This window comes from Salmo salar, chromosome 13, assembly GCF_965601325.2.
Source record: "Salmo salar chromosome 13, fSalSal1, whole genome shotgun sequence".
NCBI classification, from domain to species: domain Eukaryota; kingdom Metazoa; phylum Chordata; class Actinopteri; order Salmoniformes; family Salmonidae; genus Salmo; species Salmo salar.
In genome coordinates, this window is record NC_138303.1 from 62,223,252 (window position 1) to 62,242,804 (window position 19,553).

The window sequence follows — 19,553 nt, forward strand, 5'->3', positions numbered from 1 at the left end:
CTCTCTTATTGATGAGATTGAGTCTTTTTCAGATGGTTTACAGGGGATGTCCTACATGTCTCTGATGTTCTCACTACATAAATACAAATGTCAAATAAATATTTCTACAACTTCACAAATGTTGGGATAAGATGGTTTTAGGTTTTGTATCTGTATATGATACAGATACAGATACATACTATGAAGGAATCATGTTTTACACTCTACATCCCCGATCTCTGTGTGTGTGTGTGTGTGTGTGTGTGTGGTGTGTGTGTGTGTGTGTGTGTGTGTGTGGTGTGTGTATTTATATATAACAATATATAACAATGTTACACACTAGATAACGTTGTGGGAAATATCTATCAATGCACAATAATCTGAAAGATTACAAAGTGTCCCCTTTGTTAAAAAAACAAGTAACTCTATCCATGATGAGGTGATAAACGTCATGAATGGGCTAATGCCCAGCGGGTTCTTAGGTGATGTCTCTTTAAGAACTGTACCCTCTGCGGAAACAATTGTACAACCCCCAACAAGTCATTGAATCTGTCAATCACCGGTCGGCGCTCTTTGATGTTGGGAGTCCTCGCCTTGTCTTGAGCTCAAATGCGCTATTTGTTGCTGCCTGGCTGCATTACATTCAACGTGCAGGGCCGCTCCACAGCAGAGCAACTTTTGTTTAGTTTTATACTTTGACCGTATCTGAGTGCAACAAACTTGGGAGGTTTAGGTTAATAGAAAGTTTCGTTTCTTTTTTTTTTTTTCCTAAGGAGCGCACCGCTGATTAGGCTAGGACAATATTTTTTATTTTCAAAGCAACATGCCTCAGCTCAGTAGCGGCGGAGGAGATGATCTCGGAGCGAACGATGAAATGATATCCTTTAAGGATGAAGGCGATCAAGATGAGAAAATTCAAGAAAACGCTTTCACAGAAAGGGACTTAGCTGACCTCAAGTCGTCTCTGGTGAATGAATCCGAGACAAATCAAAGTCCGAACGCAGCGGTAGGTACAAGAGAGATAATTCTTATGCGCTGTTGGCAAGGTCGAAAGTGGTTGTTATTAAGGGGTCTTGGTACGAAACTTTTGTCGCCTGGCCTGTTCAAAGTTATTCTCAGGTTACTAATCTATGTTTACTGTCATTGCTTTGGACACTTTCAGGCGGTCAGACGGGGACAGCAAAACGAACACAGAGGTTATCAAGAGAAACACCGGGAGCATCTTGACGGCGGTAAGAACTAACGTTAACAGGCTCGCGTATTCTCAGACATCAGCTGAGGTGAAATAAGTTTCATGGGATTTCTGACAATATTGTGTGACCATGCATTCCCTGGGCTACATAGGTTATGACGTGGTAATAATGTTTCAAGTAACTTCATTCTGAAAGACCTAACGAAAACCAAAAGCATAAAGTAAGCATAAGCTTAGGTTTAGGTTTATTTCTTGCCCCTATATGGGACCAATTCTGTCAACAACAAAAAAACAAATAGATTTTTGGCTGTGCTGAACCTCACATTTCAGGGCAGGTAAGTTAAACGCTATTTAAAGTTTATAATGAGCTCTAGTTCAGTAGAAATGTTTGAATATGATAAATCACAAAGATTTGTCCACTCATGCGATTACCTAAAAGGGAGTTTTTTTTGGACAGCCTGTAAAGATGCATCACACATTTTGTTACCATCAACAGTCAAGACTTGAGAGATCAGTGGTTAGACCACTGTGGTGTGTGACAAACAACAACAACAGCAAGGCATTGGGGTTTGGCTGTTTTTGTAATGCAAGATTAGGGCTGTCACTTTGTCACACAAATATGTGACAGTAGTAAAACAAGCCTGTAACCTAGAATCTGTCAAAGAACTCTCGGTCATTATTTGTTGAAAATACTTTTGCTTATTATACCAGTTTTAACTCCAGTAGGCAACAACAACAAAAAATGAAAGTCATTTGGATGGTAAGTGAACATGAGTAAACATGTTATCTCACATTTGTTGTCTCACTCCACAGTTTCCAAACATCAAGATGGAGGAATGTATAAAACAGCGTATCCGGGGTACCCGTTTCTCATGCTGCCTGACCCATACATCCCCAACGGATCAGTGTCACCATCTGTAAGTCCACGTCACGTTACCGTCCACATCGCAATGTAGAGTTAATCACTCTGTTGCGTTATAATGGATTGTTATTCTAGGTCTCAGAAGGAGTCAATTTGCGATAACAGGTGCACGATCAGTTAAACATCTATACCTGAAAGTCAAATGCAAGGACAACAAACTGTAAGGAAATTAGAAAGTCTGGAAAAAATGATTCAAAGCCATGTGTACACCAGTAGATTTTGATTGTTGTATTGCCATGGTATTACTCTGATATGAAGTATACATCCGCACCCTTATACAAGTTTGAGTATGGCCTGAATCGGTAGCACATCAAAAAACAAATCTTATTTTGCTCACACATTTGTATGCTTTCTGTGTATCGGTAGCTTATAACATTAACAAGGAACTATGCCTCTTTGATTAGGTGAAGCACATTCTGTTAAATCTGCGAAAACAGAAAAGAAACGCTCATATTAGGCATGACGTTTTCAAAAAGCATACTTTTTTTTCGGGTCATAACGTTTCTGTCATCAACACTCCAAGGGTTCTGAAAGAAACGCTAGCACAATCAGAAGCTCAGGTTTAAACAGGGTTGGGTATGAGGCCTAGTCATGTTGCCACTCAAATTTCCCAAAAGTGTCAAGTGTGTGTGTCTGTGTGTGTGTGAGACATCTAATTGTATACAGACCAAAAACAGTCTTCCATTTGTTAGGCCCTACGTAGTGGCTTTATATGCCTCCAAATGCATCAGATCATTTATAAAATAATTAACACATTTTATTGAGACATTATAAAGTTGTCATTACAAAGTAGACACAATACTCTGAATTATTTTCAGTGTTATGCCCAGAAACGAATGTGTTGCTACCTGTTTCTTCTTATAAATGAATTCCCCCGTTCTATCCTTAAATGCCCCGCAGTGCAAAGCATATAGGTTCTAAAGATTGTTTTGGGAATAAAGAGCACTTTCTTCCTTGTGTGTGTGTGTGTGTGTGTCTCCACGGCTCCACACAATGCTCACTTGTTGCTTCCCTTGTAATTACCCGGCAGCAATAGCAGTACTGTAGCTGCAGATCTATCTACCTGCCACTTCAAAAGGAAGGGAGGATGGTGGAGATGGTGATTATAGCATGGGACATGGCAGTGGGGCGCGAGGGGAAACAGGGCTGTGGATCCCCTCCTGTTTGGTGTACCAGTTCTGATGTTTACGTTGAACAAGGTGATGCCTGTCTTCACCTCGCCTCACCCAGAGGCAGGCACTCTGCTTCTATCTCAGCTCAGGCACTCTGCTTCTATCTCAGCTCAGGCGCTCTATCACCTCATTGTTTTAGCTGGGTTCATTTGTCGGTTTTCACTTGGTTGATGCCTTTCTTTGTTATTTGTTTTGGTAGCAATTTGTGAATTTACCTCCCGGGAAACTATGAAAGAAATATTCTCTTTTCTTTCCATTTATTTTTGTCTGTTGAACTTTTGTTTAGACATGTCAAATGTCCTTGTAAAAACTCTAGACTATCCACAGGGTAACAATTCATTTTGTTAAAATATATAAGACTATTATAAGACTAGTATTCGACTATTGAAAGGAGAATTTGAAACCATTTTGTTACAAAATTTGTACATTTCTTCAATTAGTTGAAAGGCCTCACTAAACAGATTGTCTAATTAGCTGATTCTTCCCCCAGACAGTTGAATCGCACTCCTTTTTTGTTTTGGAATTAATGTTATTAACCCTTCAAAAGAATTTCACTAAAAATCTATTCTCTTTACAGAAATCATTTTACAATGTCTAAAAAGAAAACACATGAGGCTGGAAAGCGTGTTCCTTCTAAGCCCAACGGGTCCTAATACAATTATTACAGCGTCGTTTCATGGGACATGCCAGGGAATTATGTTCTGGCTGTAACATTAATGTAGATATCAGTTGTCCTTCCAGAAAAAGTGTCAAAAGAAGGCGATTTGAGACAATCCCAGATGCTTTACTAGATTCCCCTAGCTTTTCTGCGAACAAAGCTTTTCTCCTGAGTGTGTAGCTGTGACGCCAGAAGGGTTAGGGTGTGTGTAATGCTGTGGATTACCAGAAGACATTGTTTCATTTGAGGGGATCAGTAGAAGAGGGTCGTTTGAAGGAGCCAAACTCCTGCGGATGAAGGGCTCCAAATGAGAGCCACCAGAATACACTCCTCCAGATCTGTGTATTTCTCTCCTCTCTCTCTCCCTCTTCATGGTATCCTCGCCATAATGCACTCCTCCTCATCTCCCCACCCGTCTCTCTCCGCCCTTCGTCTCTCTCTTCTAATCTCCTTTGCGATCACCCCTCTCCTTCCCTTCCTTACCTTCTGTCTCGCTTCCATAAATACACCTGTTTGCTCTCCCCTCTCCTTCATTCCCTCTCCTCTTCTCCTTCTGCTCTCTATCCTCTTTCCTCCCAGGTGGCACTCTCCTCTTTATCTCCCCTCCTCTTTCCTCTCCCTCTCTATCTCCTCTCTTTCTCTCCCTCTCCTCTCTGGCGGCCTTGCATCCCAGCGGGTGGTGAGGCCCCGGGTGGAGGATGTTTCTGGTGGGCTGTGCTCATGGAGGGCAAGAATGTCAGGACAATCATCAGAGCCCAGAGAGCCTGTGATGTGGAAGATGTGGTTCACCGTGTGGATCACAGGCGCTAACATGTCTAGCGGACAGACTGGGGCGGCTGTAAGTCATATCCCACTTACCCTGTTCAATTAGAACGTAACGAACAGTTCATGGCGGACGTGTTCACAGCGTTTCTTCATTGTATTGAATGTCGAGCAAGTGAACATTATTAAAAGGCCAGCTCGTTGTTTCAAATATTTGATAGTGAATTTTCACGAATACTCTTAACTGAGCTTTTTGGTGCGCCGCTTAAATTCCGTCAGTCGACGTTTTGAGTATCGTCATACAGGAAACAGGATACAATCTTTAAAAAAAACTTTACCAGTTCAGCCCTCTCTCTCCGTATCTCTCCCTCTTTCTGTCTGTGGGTGTGCCTCTGCATTGCTTCTGTGCTGAACTATCTGTGCCTTAAGTGTTAGTCCTTCCCCAGATCAAGGGATTCATTACAAGCAAAGCCCAGGATCGCACGTCCCCAGATCACACATCCTTGTCTGGCATTGTGAAGTGCTGTTTACACTGGCTTGTTCAACTAGCCCCTAGTCCCTAGGTAAACAATAGCAGAACACTGATTTAGGCCCTGTAATCCCTGCATACAAGCCCATGGGCTGGGGCTCTGTGCCTCTGACTGACAACGATAAGAAACAGTGGTGCTGGATTATGCTCCTCTAAAGAAAAGCAGCTTTTCCCGGCCCGCTTGTGTGTGCGTGTGTGTGTGCACGTGCGTGTGTGTGTGCGCGTGCGTGCGAACAAACTTCTTGGAAATTTGTGACTGCCCCAAAACGGCTCCTTAGTATGTAATTTAACATTATAAGCATGAGAATATTGAAATGAACAAGGATGATGGTGGCGGTGTGGCAGAGTAGCCGAATAAAATCAAATCTAACTTTATTTGTCACATGCGCCGAATACGCCGAATACCGTGAAATGCTTACTTACAAGCCCTTAACCGACAGTGTGGTCCTAATAGATGTATGGACCGCAGTAGAACATTCAGAGAAAGCCGTGTCAGTCAGAGAATGTTGAGGACAGCAGGAAATGACAGAGAGGCTGCAGATTTAAATACAAATGATGATAAGGGGCCCTCATCCTCAGCTCTTTGAAGTGGTTGGCTATAAAGAAGCATCAAGAGATAATATGTACAAGCCTATTTTAAGAGGCGGAAACATTTAGAAAATATTAGAAACCTGTTGAATCCCCTGAGGCATTATAGGTGTAATTATTCATGCACTTATTTCCTTGTTCCTCCCCACCCCAATTTTGAGTCCATTAAAGAGCTCTCCTGAAAGGTGGATGTTCCAGCATTGCTGCAGAGGTTTCTCTTTTATGGTCTTCGACTCAAAATCACAGTTTCGATGACTAACATGTTTTATAACTCCACCGCTTTTTACAAGAGTGCTACTCACGAATCTGAGAGTCTCAGTTGGAAATGAGCGTCTCTAATAACCCTTCTCTTTAGTCTACTAGAGGCTTCCGCCATGAGTCGCTCGCTGCTTGGTCCTTCTTTGGGTCCCTGTTTGTATTTGTCTGCGAGGTCTTTACAGGTGGGGGGGGGTGAAGGGATGTTGCACCCTGGTGACTCACTGGCTGGCGGGAGCAAACCAAACGGCGTCTCAATTGCTGTTGTTGACAGCCCAGATGCTCAGCTTCTCAGACTGCAGTTAATAAACTACAGGAAGATGATCATCACACAGGCAGTCACAGCACGGGGGGTTTAAATAGAACGGCTTCCTTCCTAGTCTCCACCTTGCAAGCAGGACTAAATATAGGCCTCAGGAACATGCGGTAACCTGCTTTGTACACCTTTGATGTGTAATTATCGAATCGTTGACTTTTCCAAATTCCAATCCGGGGCTGAGGTACCCCGTGTTACTAGGACACTGTAGTTGTAGACATCTTCATATTGCTTCCTGTTGACCTAACTGGAAATAAATGACAAGGGTGTCAGATAGGTAGCTCGTAGGTTAATGGTCATGTGACATATGGGAAGCAGGTTTTGTATCATTTCTTGTTACTGTACTTCATAGTGCCGTTACATGGCACTTTCATACAGCATCACCTTCCCCAGATGAATCATATTTTAAGTATATACACACAGCCTGTACTTTTTCATCAAAAGAGAGAGAGAGAGAAAAATCCCCCGGCTTATATAACCATAACTTTTGATTCTTGATGTCAGAGGGTGGTATCACTTTGATGTTTCAGGATGATGTTTCTGAAAAAGAGTGATTGCCGGGGAGGAAAAGCAAGAGGAAAGAAGATGAAGGTGGCTGAACAAAACATGCGGGCAACTTTGAGTTGGCCGAGCTCTGTGCTATAGGGGACTGTAGATTAACAGTTAAGGTAGATAGCTAGATAGGGAGGAGACGGTTCGGGTCTGGGATGGGACTCCATGGAGCTGCGGTGTCCAGGCTGGGGACACTGTAACCTGGGTAGAGTGAGTGACAGTCTCCTGGGCCACTTGGCTGATTGACTCAGTTTTAATGGCCTGCCTTCCTGGGCCACAGCTGTCTCATTCTCACCCTGTTGTCTCTGTGTCCCTGGCCAATTGGTATTTGTCAGGCTGGGGTGAGAACTCAGCAGCGTGACCCACCACTGGTGGAGGGCCAGGGGGGAGATGGAGGAGGGTGGTGCCTGGGTGGGGGTGATGGTGGGAAGCTAGGCCCTGGAGGGAGGTGTGAAGTTCAGGCAGGTCACCGTTGTTTTCCTGGGCGCTAGCTAGTAGAACATGACTGACTGAGGCCTCCGTTGTGAATGAACCCGTTGTTCTTGGCCCATCCACTGTGATGTCATCTCATCCACAGCATCTGGACCTGGGTTAGGATAGGAAATCAGTCTTCTGTTTTTCCAGCTATGAAATACCAGTGTGTTGGGTGATGGGGTATGTCTGTTCACAAAACCTGTTTGAGAGCGAGAGAGAGAGAGAGTTGTTATTGTGGGGTTTGTTGTCTTCTCTCAATCAATCACATTTATTTATAAAGCCCTTTTTACATCAGCAGTACAGAAACCCTGCCTAAAACCCCAACGATCAAGCAACGCAGATGTAAAAGCACAGTGGCTAGGAAAAACTCCCAGGAAAGGCAGGAACCTAGGAAGAAACCTAGAGAAGAACCAGGCTCTGAGAGGTGGCCAGTCCTCTTCTCTCTTGTTGACAGGCATTTTATAGATGGGTGGCTGAATGGTGTGTGCATGGCCCTAGATGACAGTTTGCCATGTGCTCTCTCTTTTATCTGGCTCTGTAAGGAACTTTACGACCTGTTTGCGCTCGTGAGTCTTCTGTCTTGCATCCAAACTACTATGTGTGCTCAGAGAAGGGTGGAACTTTCATCTTGATGTGCTTTGTTTGTTCAGGCCTGCTCGGGTGGAATTTTTCCCCATCACATGAAAACTGGGTCCGTTATTACTGTTGCCCTAATCACTGTCATTTCACAGAAGGCCATAGCATCACACAGTGAAGCATGTAACTGAATGCTGCTCGATGTTTCGTCTGAATCGGTTGAGAGGAAAGTCTTAGTGGGTTGAGCTGTGTTGGACACACACGTAATACTGTGTTGCTTGCTTCTACCCAATGTGGATGAGGCGTGTTCTAAATGTGTGTGTCATGGACGTCATTCACAGTATTACAATTATGTGTTTGGGTGTAGGGCCTATCTTATTCTAAATGGTTATAGTTATAACAAATGACTAGAAATGCATATATTACATAAATGAATTCTGTCACATGATTATAAATCACTGTAAATGATTACAAGCTGTTTTGGTGCCTTTCAAGAGGCCACACAGGAACTCAGCCCTCTGTCACAGGTTGTTCTGCCCACTTCTGCTGTGGTCATGTGACGTGCGTCCCCTGCTGGGACAGGCCCAGCCGTGGCGGAGCAGAGTGGCAGAACCACACAGCAGCAGCAGGAGAGAACCAGACCAGAGCTGAGGAGTGGTGGTGGGTGGGTGAGGCTGTGGGTGGAGCTGCTGGTAGATGGGTATCAGATGGGGCAGGATTAGGCCACTGTGATCGCACCCATGTGTGCCTGCCCCATGCGGCTGGGGTGGCTCCACCGGGTCTGGGGCTGGGCACTGGCTCACTCGGGGTGTGGGGCCCAGCCTGGTGGATGGGTGGGGGAGCTGGGCAGTGCTGGTGGGCCGTGGCTTGACCCCAGCAGTGGGAGGTTCAGCCCAAGGTCTTTGCTGCATCCCAAATGGCACCCTGTTCCCCTATATATAGTTTCTACTTTCCACCAGGCTATATAGGGAATAGGGTGGGCGTTTGGGACACACTCCTTGTCCCAGAGCTGCGCTGGGTAGCTGCACTGGCATTGGAAGTTGAAAAATGGAATGGTCTACTTTCAAAGTTACATGTTGAACTGTATTGTGTTGAAGGGGAGGTGGGAAGTGAAATCTGTGGTGACATGCAAGGCTGGTGGATTTCTTGGGTTCAGCCTAGCCATCCAAGAAAGAATAGGCATGTTAGAGTATGTATCAGTAGCATCTAATCAGAACAAATCGAATCACTTTTTATTTGTCACATGCGCTGAATTCAACAGGTGTAGACCTTACAGTGAAATGCTTACTTACAAGGCCTTAACCAACAATGCAGTTTTAAGAAAAAATAAAGTATTAATAAAAAAATAGACAAGTAAAAAATACAAATAAAAATAACAAATAATTAAAGAGCAGCAGTGAAATAACAGTAGCGAGGCTATATACAGGGGGTACTGGTACAGAGTCAATGTGCGGGGGCACCGGTTACTCGAGGTAATTGAGGTAATATGTACATGTAGGTAGAGTTTAAGTGACTATGCATAGATAATAACAGAGAGTAGCAGCGTAAAAGGGGGGGGGGGTGACAATGCAAATAGTCTGGGTAGCCATTTGATTAGCTGTTCGGGAGTCTTATGGCTTGGGGGTAGAAGCTGTTAATAAGAAGCCTTTTGGACCTAGACTTGGCACTCCGGTACCGCTTGCTGTGCGGTAGCAGAGAGAACAGTCTATGACAAGGGTGGCTGGAGTCTTTGACAATTTTTCGGGGCCTTCCTCTCACACCGCCTGGTATAGAGGTCCTGGATGGCAGGAAGCTTGGCCCCAGTGATGTACTGGGCCGTACGCACTACCCTCTGTAGTGCCTTGCGGTCTGAGGCCGGGCAGTGATGCCACGAGTCAGGATGCTCTCGATGGTGCAGCTGTAGAACTTTTTGAGGATCTGAGGACCCATGCCAAATGTTTTCAGTCTCCTGTGGGGGAATAGACTTTGTTGTGCCCTCTTCACGACTGTCTTGGTGTGTTTGGACCATGATAGTTTGTTGGTGATGTGGACACCAAGGAACTTGAAGCTCTCAACCTGCTCCACTACAGCCCCGTCGATGAGAATGGGGTCGTGCTCTGTCCTCTGTTTTCTGTAGTCCACAATCATCTCCTTTGTCTTGATCACATTGAGGGAGAGGTTGTTATCGTGGCACCACACGGTCTCATCGTTGTCGGTGATCAGGCCTACCACTGTTGTGTCATCGGCAAACTTAATGATGGTGTTGTAGTCGTACCTGGCCATGCAGTCGTGGGGGAACAAGGAGTACAGGAGGGGACTAAGCACGCACCCCTGAGGGGCCCCGTGTTGAGGATCAGCGCGGTGGATGTGTTGTTACCTACCCTTACCACCTGGGGCCGGCCCGTCAGTAAGTCCAGGATCCAGTTGCAAAGGAAGGTGTTTAGTCCCGGGGTCTTTAGCTTGGTGATGAGCTTTGAGGGTACTATGGTGTTGAACGCTGAGCTGTAGTCAATGAATAGCATTCTCACATAGGTGTTCCTTTTGTCCAGGTGGGAAAGGGCAGTGTGTAGTGCAATAGAGATTGCATCATCTGTGGATCTGTTGGGGCGGTATGCAAATTGGAGTGGGTCTAGGGTTTTTGGGATAATGGTGTTGATGTGAGCCATGACCAGACTTTCAAAGCACTTCATGGCTACAGACGTGAGTGCTATGGGTCGGTAGTCATTAAGGCAGGTTACCTTAGTGCTCTTGGGCACAGAGACTATGGTGGTCTGCTTGAAACATGTTGGTATTACAGACTCAGTCAGGGACAGGTTGAAAATGTCAGTGAAGACACTTGCCAGTTGGTCAGCGCATGCTCGGAGTACACGTCTGGTAATCCGTCTGGCCCTGGAGCTTTGTGAATGTTGACCTGTTTAAAGGTCTTACTCACATCGGCTGCGGAGAGCGTGATCACACAGTCGTCCAGAACAGCTGATGCTCTCATGCATGCTTCAGTGTTTCTTGCCTGGAACCGAGCATAGAAGTAATTTAGCTCGTCTGGTAGGCTTGTGTCACTGGGCAGCTCATGGCTGTGCTTCCCTTTGTAGTCTGGAATAGTTTGCAAGCCCTGTCACATCCGACGAGCGTCATAGCTGGTGTAGTACGATTCAATCTTAGTCCTGTATTGACGCTTTGCCAGTTTGATGGTTCGTCGGAGGGCATAGCGCGATTTCTTATAAGCTTCCGGGTTAGAGTCCCGCTACTTGAAAGCAGAAGCTCTAGCCTTTAGTTCAGTGTGGATGTTGCCTGTAATCCATGGCTTCTGGTTGGGGTATATACGTACAGTCACTGTGGGGACGAAGTCATCAATGCACTTATTGATGAAGCCAATCACTGATGTGGAGTACTCCTCAATGCTATCAGAAGAATCCCAGAACCTATTCCAGTCTGTGCTCGCAAAACAGTCCTGTAGTTTAACATCTGCTTCATCTGACCATTTCTTTATTGACCGAGTCACTGGTGCTTCCTGCTTTAGTTTTTGCTTGTAAACAGGAATCAGAAGGATAGAATTATGGTCAGATTTGCCAAATGGAGGGCGAGGGAGAGAGCTTTGTACGCGTCTCTGTGTGTGAAGTAAAGCTGGTCTAGAGTTGTTTTTCCTCTGGTTGCACATTTAATATGCTGGTAGAAGGTAAAACGGATTTATGTTTCCCTGCATTAAAGTCCCCGGCCACTAGGAGCACTGCCTCTGGATGAGCATTTTCCTGTTTGCTTATGGCCTTATACAGCTCATTGAGTGCGGTCTTAGTGCCAGCATCGGTTTGTGGTGGTAAATAGACAGCTTCAAAGAATATAGATGAAAACTCTCTTAATAAATAGTGTGGTCTACAGCTTATCATGAGATACTCTACCTCAGGCGAGCAAAACCTCGAGACTTCCTTCCTATTAGATTTCGTGCACCAGCTGTTGTTTACAAATATATACAGACCGCCACCCCTTTTCTTACCGGAGGCGGCTATTCTATCTTGCCGATGCAGCGTAAAACCCGGCACCTGTATGTTGTTCATGTCGTCGTTCAGCCACGACTCGGTGAAACATAAGATATTATAGTTTTTAATGTCCCGTTGGTAGGATATTCGTGATCGTAGTTTGTCTATTTTATTATCCAATGATTGTACGTTGGCTAATAGTACTGATGGAAGAGGCAGATTACCCACTCGCCATCGGATCCTTACAAGGCTCCTCGATATCTCTGTCTCTTTCTCATGCGAATCACGGGGATGTGGGCCTTGTCGGGTGTCTGAAGTAAATCCTTCGTGTCCGACTCGTTAAAGAAAAAAAATCTTCTTCCAATACGAGGTGAATAATCCATGTCCTGATATCTAGAAGCTCGTTTCGGTCATAAGAGACGGTGGCAGAAACATTATATAAAAAATAAGTTACAAATAACGCGAAAAAACACACACATAGCACAATTGGTTGGGAGACTATAAAACGGCAGCCATCTCCTCTGGCGCCATTGTACTAAAGCCATAAGGCCATATGTTTGTGCTTGGCTATGTGTGGGTTCTGGTCGAGAGCAGGCTGGGGACAGTCGGCCCCATACTTACCAACATTAAAATAACTTTATTTGAAAGGTATTTTAGATTCATTTTCATTGAATTATAAACGTTTTCGTGTTTGGAAGAGCATGTGACTGCCCTGTAAATCTTATGGAACAAAATCCCAAAGAGAGAGAGAAAGAGTAAAAGATTCCACTCCCGTGCAGACAGACAAGCAGAACGTTTTGCCCGTTTCCAACTCCAATCACAACATGGAGTCCTGTTGTTCTTCATGGATGGAATTCATTTGTTTGTTTATTTTTCCATCATTGACTCCAAAGGGGAACTCAGCCAGTCATTGTTCAACATTAAGAGCAATGCCCCCTAACATTTTCTTCTCTAACGATCTGATATCCATTACCATGTTCATTTCAAAAAGTTTTTTTTTTTTGTCATCACAATGTTTCTGAAACAATGTTTAGTTCGGGAAAGAAGACAATGAAATTATTGACTGGCTGAATTGTTAGACGGTGGTTTGTTTGAAGCGTTGAGCTGTATCATTCCCGTAGGTCTCGGTCTCAGACATTCCCTGAAAAGTAAGCTGATATGTTTTGTCAGAGCCGATTCTTCGTGTGTGTACTCATCCCTGAGAAAGAGGCCCTGAGATAATGACACACTGCCTACTACAGGCAGGGAGGGCTCCCAAACACACACAGCCGTAAAAAAAAGCAGGTGTGTGAAAGAGGAAGAAAGAGAAACAGAGAGAGAGAAATAAAGAGAGAAATTACGTAACCAAGTTCATTTCTACTCTTTTATTTTTCTTAGATGGGAAAGCACACATGGCACCATAAATAATGGGGCCAATGTGTGACACTGGGATCAACATTTGAAAATGGTTTCAAACAAAATGAAAAAGGATTTTCATGCAGTTCCACATGTCCACTTAGAGGAATAAAAGTGAATATATGCAAATTGGCCCATAACTCCACCTACACAACAGCATAGGCCGAGGACTATGCATCCTTTAAGCAGGGTTCATAAAGACATTGGCAAGTCAAATTCAAGGACTTTCAGGGACTTTTTCAAGCACTTCGTTGTAATTTTCAAGGATGTCAATGTTATACAATTGTATCATTTATATAATTGTACATATAGGGCCTTATATAGAACCCCCCTCCTCCCAAAATGCATGCAAAAAGTGTCAACAAAAAAGTAGGCCATTACCACTTTAATAACATTTTTTTTTAAAGTGGCCTTGCCAATACATTGCTATTCAAATTACATCCTAAAATATGTGAGAATAATGTGGACATTGCCTGACTAAATAGTTTGGATGCATGGAGATTTTTCTGCCTATGTGGCCTGAATCTCACCATCGCTGTTTTTATAATGAGAAAGTGACCCCAGAAAAAACGGTTTCCTTTTTTAATGGAATGATTTGTATGGAAAGCCAAGTTGAAGCCAACAGATGGCCTCATAAAAGGCACTGCATGGTCAATCCGACATCTGCACTGGCCCGTACAGCATTTACTGCTATGCGGCCTCCGCAGAAGTCAGAGCATTCTGGGAGCTGTCATAAGCATCCAATAAATAGGTCTGGTCCGCCCCACTCGAAGTGATTCAGGGCTGATCTCTACACCAACCATGATAAAGGGTTAAACATAGGTTTCAAATCAACATGCGAATTCTATTGAATATAGCTATGGTCCCCCCATATATCATAATGTAATGACATAAACAAAAATGGTGGATTATTATCAATGACTTATCAACAGCTGTAACAAGTTGTCCAGTGTAGGAAATCTTCACTGTTGCCCTAGGAAATAGAAAGACCCACATAGTAGACTAACAGTGAAATGCTTACTTACGGGCCCCGCAGAGAGAGAAAAATTGAAATAATAGACAAATATTAACACGAGTGAGTGAGTGAGTAGGTGGGTGTGGTGGTAATTACCGATGCTGTGCTCCAGCGCTGTGAGTGACGACGTAAAAGCCATTTCATCTCAGAGCCCGAGCCTCTGTTGCTCCTCAGAACTCCACCAGTTAAACAAGAGGTATCCCAGATCCGCCAAGCTCCTCGCTGCCTTTCAAATGTTATGGAATGTGGTTTTCTCTGTGGTTTTCCCCCTATGATCGTCTGGAGCCAACTGGAAACCATTTCACGTCTTAAAATAGGGCTTTGCTTTTTGGGATAGAGAGCAAGGTCTTTGTAGATATCAAACAAGCTGTGGCGGGTAGAAGAAAAAAAAGGAAATCTTGCTTCAAAAAATAGCATCGAGATTTTTAATGGTGGACATGAAAGTTATTAACGTAACGCTCCCCCCATTTCAGCTGGAACCGCAGAGCTCTGTGCCGCGGAGCTGTGCTTTTAGTGCCTGAGCTTAAAGGGAGGTTTTAAGGGAACAACTGTGTGTAGTGGATACGGAAGGGATGCATCCCAATTGGCACCCTATTCCCTACTCAGTGCGCTACTTTTGACCAGAGGCTCTGGTCAAAAGTGGCGCACTGTGTAGGGAATAGGGTGCCAATTGGGATGCAGACTGTGTGCTGTGGATACAGAGGGAGACCCTTTCTGCCTCAGAAGTGATGATGCCTGTTTGAAGTCCCTCCCACCCACCTCTGTCACACCTCCGCTTGTTGCAGTCTGAGTTAAGAAACGTTTTGGTTCACTGTCAGGCTGTCAGACCTAGTTCATGTGCAGGTTTCATAGCATGTAGGTGTGTGTGCATGTGTTCACATGTGGTATATGTGTGTGTGTATGTGTTCATTTGGGTGTGTGTGTGTGTGTGTGTGTGTGTGTGTGTGTGTGTGTGTGTGTGTGTGTGTGTGCATTCATTTGGGGTGTGTGTGTGTGTGTGTGTGTGTGTGTGTGTGTGTGTGTGTGTGTGTGTGTGTGTGTTCATTTGTGTGTGTGTGGTGTGTGCGCGTGTGTGTGTGTGTGTGTGTGTGTGTGGGCGTGCATGTGTGCATGAATGTGTGCATAGGCATTGTGGTGGCTGGGTTTCTGACATGCATCCTGTATATCAAGGCCAAGTCGAAGTGCTTGTGTGAATACATTGATGGTGATGTGTAGTGTGGTTAGACAACTTGTCTCCTCTTTGTGTTAGTGTGTGTGTGCGTGAACGTATATTCATGTATGCTGGGAAACACGCGACATAGACAGTGAGAGGGCTAGGATAAGGACCGCGTAAAACAAGCCTCTTTCTCCTCTCTCTCATTACCTTATCTGATTTATAGAAGGGGGGAGAGAGAGAGAGAGAGAGAGAGAGAACAGAGCGCTAGCGGAAGGGAGTTAGCAGTAAACATTGAGAAGCAGGTAACCGCGTATGCACCTGGTACACCTCACCGCAAACGACTTCAAACAGTCAGAGGCACCTTCACAGCACCTTAACCATTTCACAGCCATCCACGACAGGCAGCCTTCAAGGAACAGTGCCAACAATGAACGCCTCGATGCCTTAATCAGTTAAGGCAGGGCCACAGCAAAACTTCCTTGTCAAACACTCCCTAACTAACTATCCTACAGGCCTATACAGAGCCCAGCCCTGCACAGTCCAGCGCCACACAGTCCAGCCCTGCACAGTCCAGCCCTGCAAATTACAGCCCTGGAGAGTCCAGCCCTGCACAGCCCAGCCCCACACAGTCCAGCCCTGCACAGTCCAGCCCTGCAAATTACAGCCCTGGAGAGTCCAGCCCTGCACAGCCCAACCCCACACAGTCCAGCCCCGCACAGTCCAGCCCCGCACAGTCCAGCCCCGCACAGTCCAGCCCCACACAGTCCAGCCCTACACAGTCCAGCCCTGCACAACCCAGCCATACACAGTCTAGCCCAACACAATCCAGCCCAACACAGTCCAGCCCTGCAAATTACAGCCCTGGAGAGTCCAGCCCTGCACAGTCCAGCCCCGCACAGTCCAGCCCCGCACAGTCCAGCCCCGCAGAGTCCAGCCCCGCGCAGTCCAGCCCCGCGCAGCCCAGCCCTACACAGTCCAGCCCTACACAGTCCAGCCCTGCACAACCCAGCCATACACAGTCTAGCCCAACACAATCCAGCCCAACACAGTCCAGCCCTACACAGTCCAGCCCTACACAGTCCAGCCCTACACAGTCCAGCCCTTCACAGCCCAGCCATACACAGTCCAGCCCTGCACAGTCCAGCCCTACACAGTCCAGCCCTGCACAACCCAGCCCTGCACAACCCAGCCCTGCACAACCCAGCCCTGCACAACCCAGCCCTACACAGTCCAGCCCTACACAGTCCAGCCCTTCACAGTCCAGCCCTTCACAGTCCAGCCCTACACAGTCCAGCCCTACACAGTCCAGCCCTACACAGTCCAGCCCTTCACAGCCCAGCCATACACAGTCGTCCTGCACAACCCAGCCATACACAGTCTAGCCCAACACAGTCCAGCCCTACACAGTCCAGCCCTACACAGTCCAGCCCTACACAGTCCAGCCCTTCACAGCCCAGCCATACACAGTCGTCCTGCACAACCCAGCCATACACAGTCTAGCCCAACACAGTCCAGCCCTACACAGTCCAGCCCTACACAGTCCAGACCTACACAGTCCAGCCCTGCACAGTCTAGCCCTACACAGTCCAGCCCTACACAGTCCAGCCCTACACAGTCCAGCCCTACACAGTCCAGCCCTACACAGCCTAGCCATACACAGTCTAGCCCTACACAGCCCAGCCATACACAGTCCAGCCCTACACAGCCTAGCCATACACAGTCTAGCCCTACACAGTCCAGCCATACACAGTCTAGCCCTACACAGCCCAGCCATACACAGTCCAGCCCTACACAGCCCAGCCATACACAGTCCAGCCCTGCACAGTCCAGCCCTACACAGCCCAGCCTAACGCCTCTCTCTGGCCACTCACACTCTCTCATACATCAAACCTTTGATTCTGTGAGTCTCCGTGTCAGAATATTTTCTCCCCGTCTTTTTCCTATCCAAAGATGAAATAAGAAGGTTTAGTTCATGGATTTAACTGATGTTAACTGAGGTAGCAGCAGAAGGAAGAGATGAGAAAAGCCCTTGCCTTAATTGTCTAAGAAAAGTGAGGAGAGGAAACCCCAACTTAATTAGATCTATAATCAATAGCCTAACTGTTAAATGTGCCTGGCTTTGACAATCATCCATATATATCTAAGTATGTTGACATCCCTTCAAATGAGTGGATTTGGCTATTTTAGCCACATCGTTGCTGACATGTATGTGTATCAAATCGAGCACACAGCCATGCAATCTCTATAGACAAACATTGGTAGTAGAATCGCCTTACTGCGGAGCTCAGTGACTTTCAAAGGATGCCACCTTTCCAACAAGTTAGTTCGGAACATTTCTGCCCTGCTAGAGCTGCCCTGGTCAATTGTAAGTGCTGTTATTGTGAAGTGGAAATGTCTAGGAGCAACAACGGCTCAGCCGCGAAGTGGTAGGCCACACAAGCTCACAGAACGGGACCACCGAGTGCTGAAGCGCGTAGCGCTTGCTACACTTACTGCTGGTTGCAACACTCACTACTGAGTTCCAAACTGACTCTGGAAGCAACGTCAGCAAAATAACTGTTCGTCGGGAGCATCATGAAATGGGTTACCATGGCCGAGCAGGCGCACACAAGCCTAAGATCACCATGCGCAATGCCAAGTGTTGGCTGGAGTGGTGTAAAGCTCAGCGCCATTGAACTGGAGCAGTGGAAACATGTTATCTAGAGTGATGAATCACGCTTCACCATCTGGCTGCTAAATGACAAAAATGTAAATTAATTATTTAATCAAACAGTGTGCTTAAAGCATCAGACAAGCTCAGTGAATATAGTTGATTTGATTAAAACACATTTCAGTTGGTCCAATATACACAGGGTACCCTAATATACACAGGGTAGCCCTAATATAGATAGATAGCCCTAATATACACAGGGTACCAGTACAGAGTCGATGTGCAGGAGATCCTCGCACTCTACCTCTTTCTCTGCCTCTTTAGTTTACACAGTTGCCACCATTTCCTCAATGTCCTCTTCCTCCTCCAGAGTAGTACATCAGCGGTACCTTCTTCGGTCTCTTTCCAGGGGTATGAGGTAATTGAGGTAGATATGTACATATAACTAGGAATAAAGACACTCGGAAACAGGATAGATAATAAACACTAGCAGCAGCGTATGTGATCAGTCAAAACATGTTAGTGCAAAAAGGGTCAATGCAGATAGTTAAATAGTTAACCAAATAGCTACCCGGACTAAGTATTTAGCAGTCATATGGTTTGGGATTAGAAGCTGTTCAAGGTCCTGTTGGTTCCAGACTTTGTGCATCGGCACCGCTTGCCATGCGGTAGCAGAGAGAACAGTCTATTATTGGTGGCTGGAGTCTTTGACAGTTTTTTGTGCCTTCCTTTGACACCGCCTGGTATAGAGGTCTTGGATGAAAGGGAGGGCCCATGCCAAATATTTTCAACCTCTTGAGGGGGAAGAGGCATTGTCTTGCCCTCTTCACAACTGTGTTGGTGTGTGTGGACCAAGATAGATTCTTAGTGATGTGGACACCGAGGAACTTGAAGCACTCAACTCGCTCCACTACAGCCCCGTCGATGTAAATCGGGGCGTGCTCGGCTCTCTGTTTCCTATAGTCCACGATCAACTCTTTTGTCTTGCTGAAGTTGAGGGAGAGGTTGTTGTCAAGTCCAATCCAATGTATTTAGAAAGCCCTTTTTACATCAGCAGATGTCACAAAGTGCTTACACAGAAACCCAGCCTAAAACCCCAAAACAGCAAACTATGCAGATGTAGAATCACACTGCCAGGTCTCCTGACCTCCTCCCTGTAGGCCGTCTCATCGTTGTCGGTGAACAGGCCTACCACCGTTGTGTTGTCAGCCAACTTAATAATAGTGTTGGAGTTGTGCTTGGCCACACAGTCATGGGTGAACAGGGAGTACAGGAGGGGACAAAGCACGCACCCCTGAAGGGCCCCCTTGTTGAGGATCAGCGTGGCGGATGTGTTGTTGCCTACCCTCACCACCTGGGGGCGGCCCGTCAGGAAGTCCAGGATCCAGTTGAATAAGGAGGTGTTTAGTCCC

General features: G+C 45.9%; 1 protein-coding gene across 12 annotated transcripts in view; it reads left to right on the forward strand.

Moving 5' to 3' along the window:
* The first annotated feature begins 581 nt into the window (after positions 1-581).
* The window catches only part of tcf7 (transcription factor 7), a 68,400-nt gene continuing 49,428 nt past the window's right edge, over positions 582-19,553 (forward strand). For 5 of the 12 annotated variants that reach the window (XM_014136871.3, XM_014136872.3, XM_014136880.3 and 2 more), the window contains exons 1-3: positions 583-985; positions 1,142-1,211; positions 1,985-2,088. In XM_014136871.3, the coding sequence (XP_013992346.3) occupies positions 803-985; positions 1,142-1,211; positions 1,985-2,088 (357 nt within the window). In that variant the 5' untranslated portion in view covers positions 583-802. Of the gene's footprint in view, positions 986-1,141; positions 1,212-1,984; positions 2,089-19,553 lie in introns of all 12 variants that reach the window. The other 7 variants (XM_014136877.3, XM_014136878.3, XM_014136879.3 and 4 more) reach the window with 3 other exon arrangements.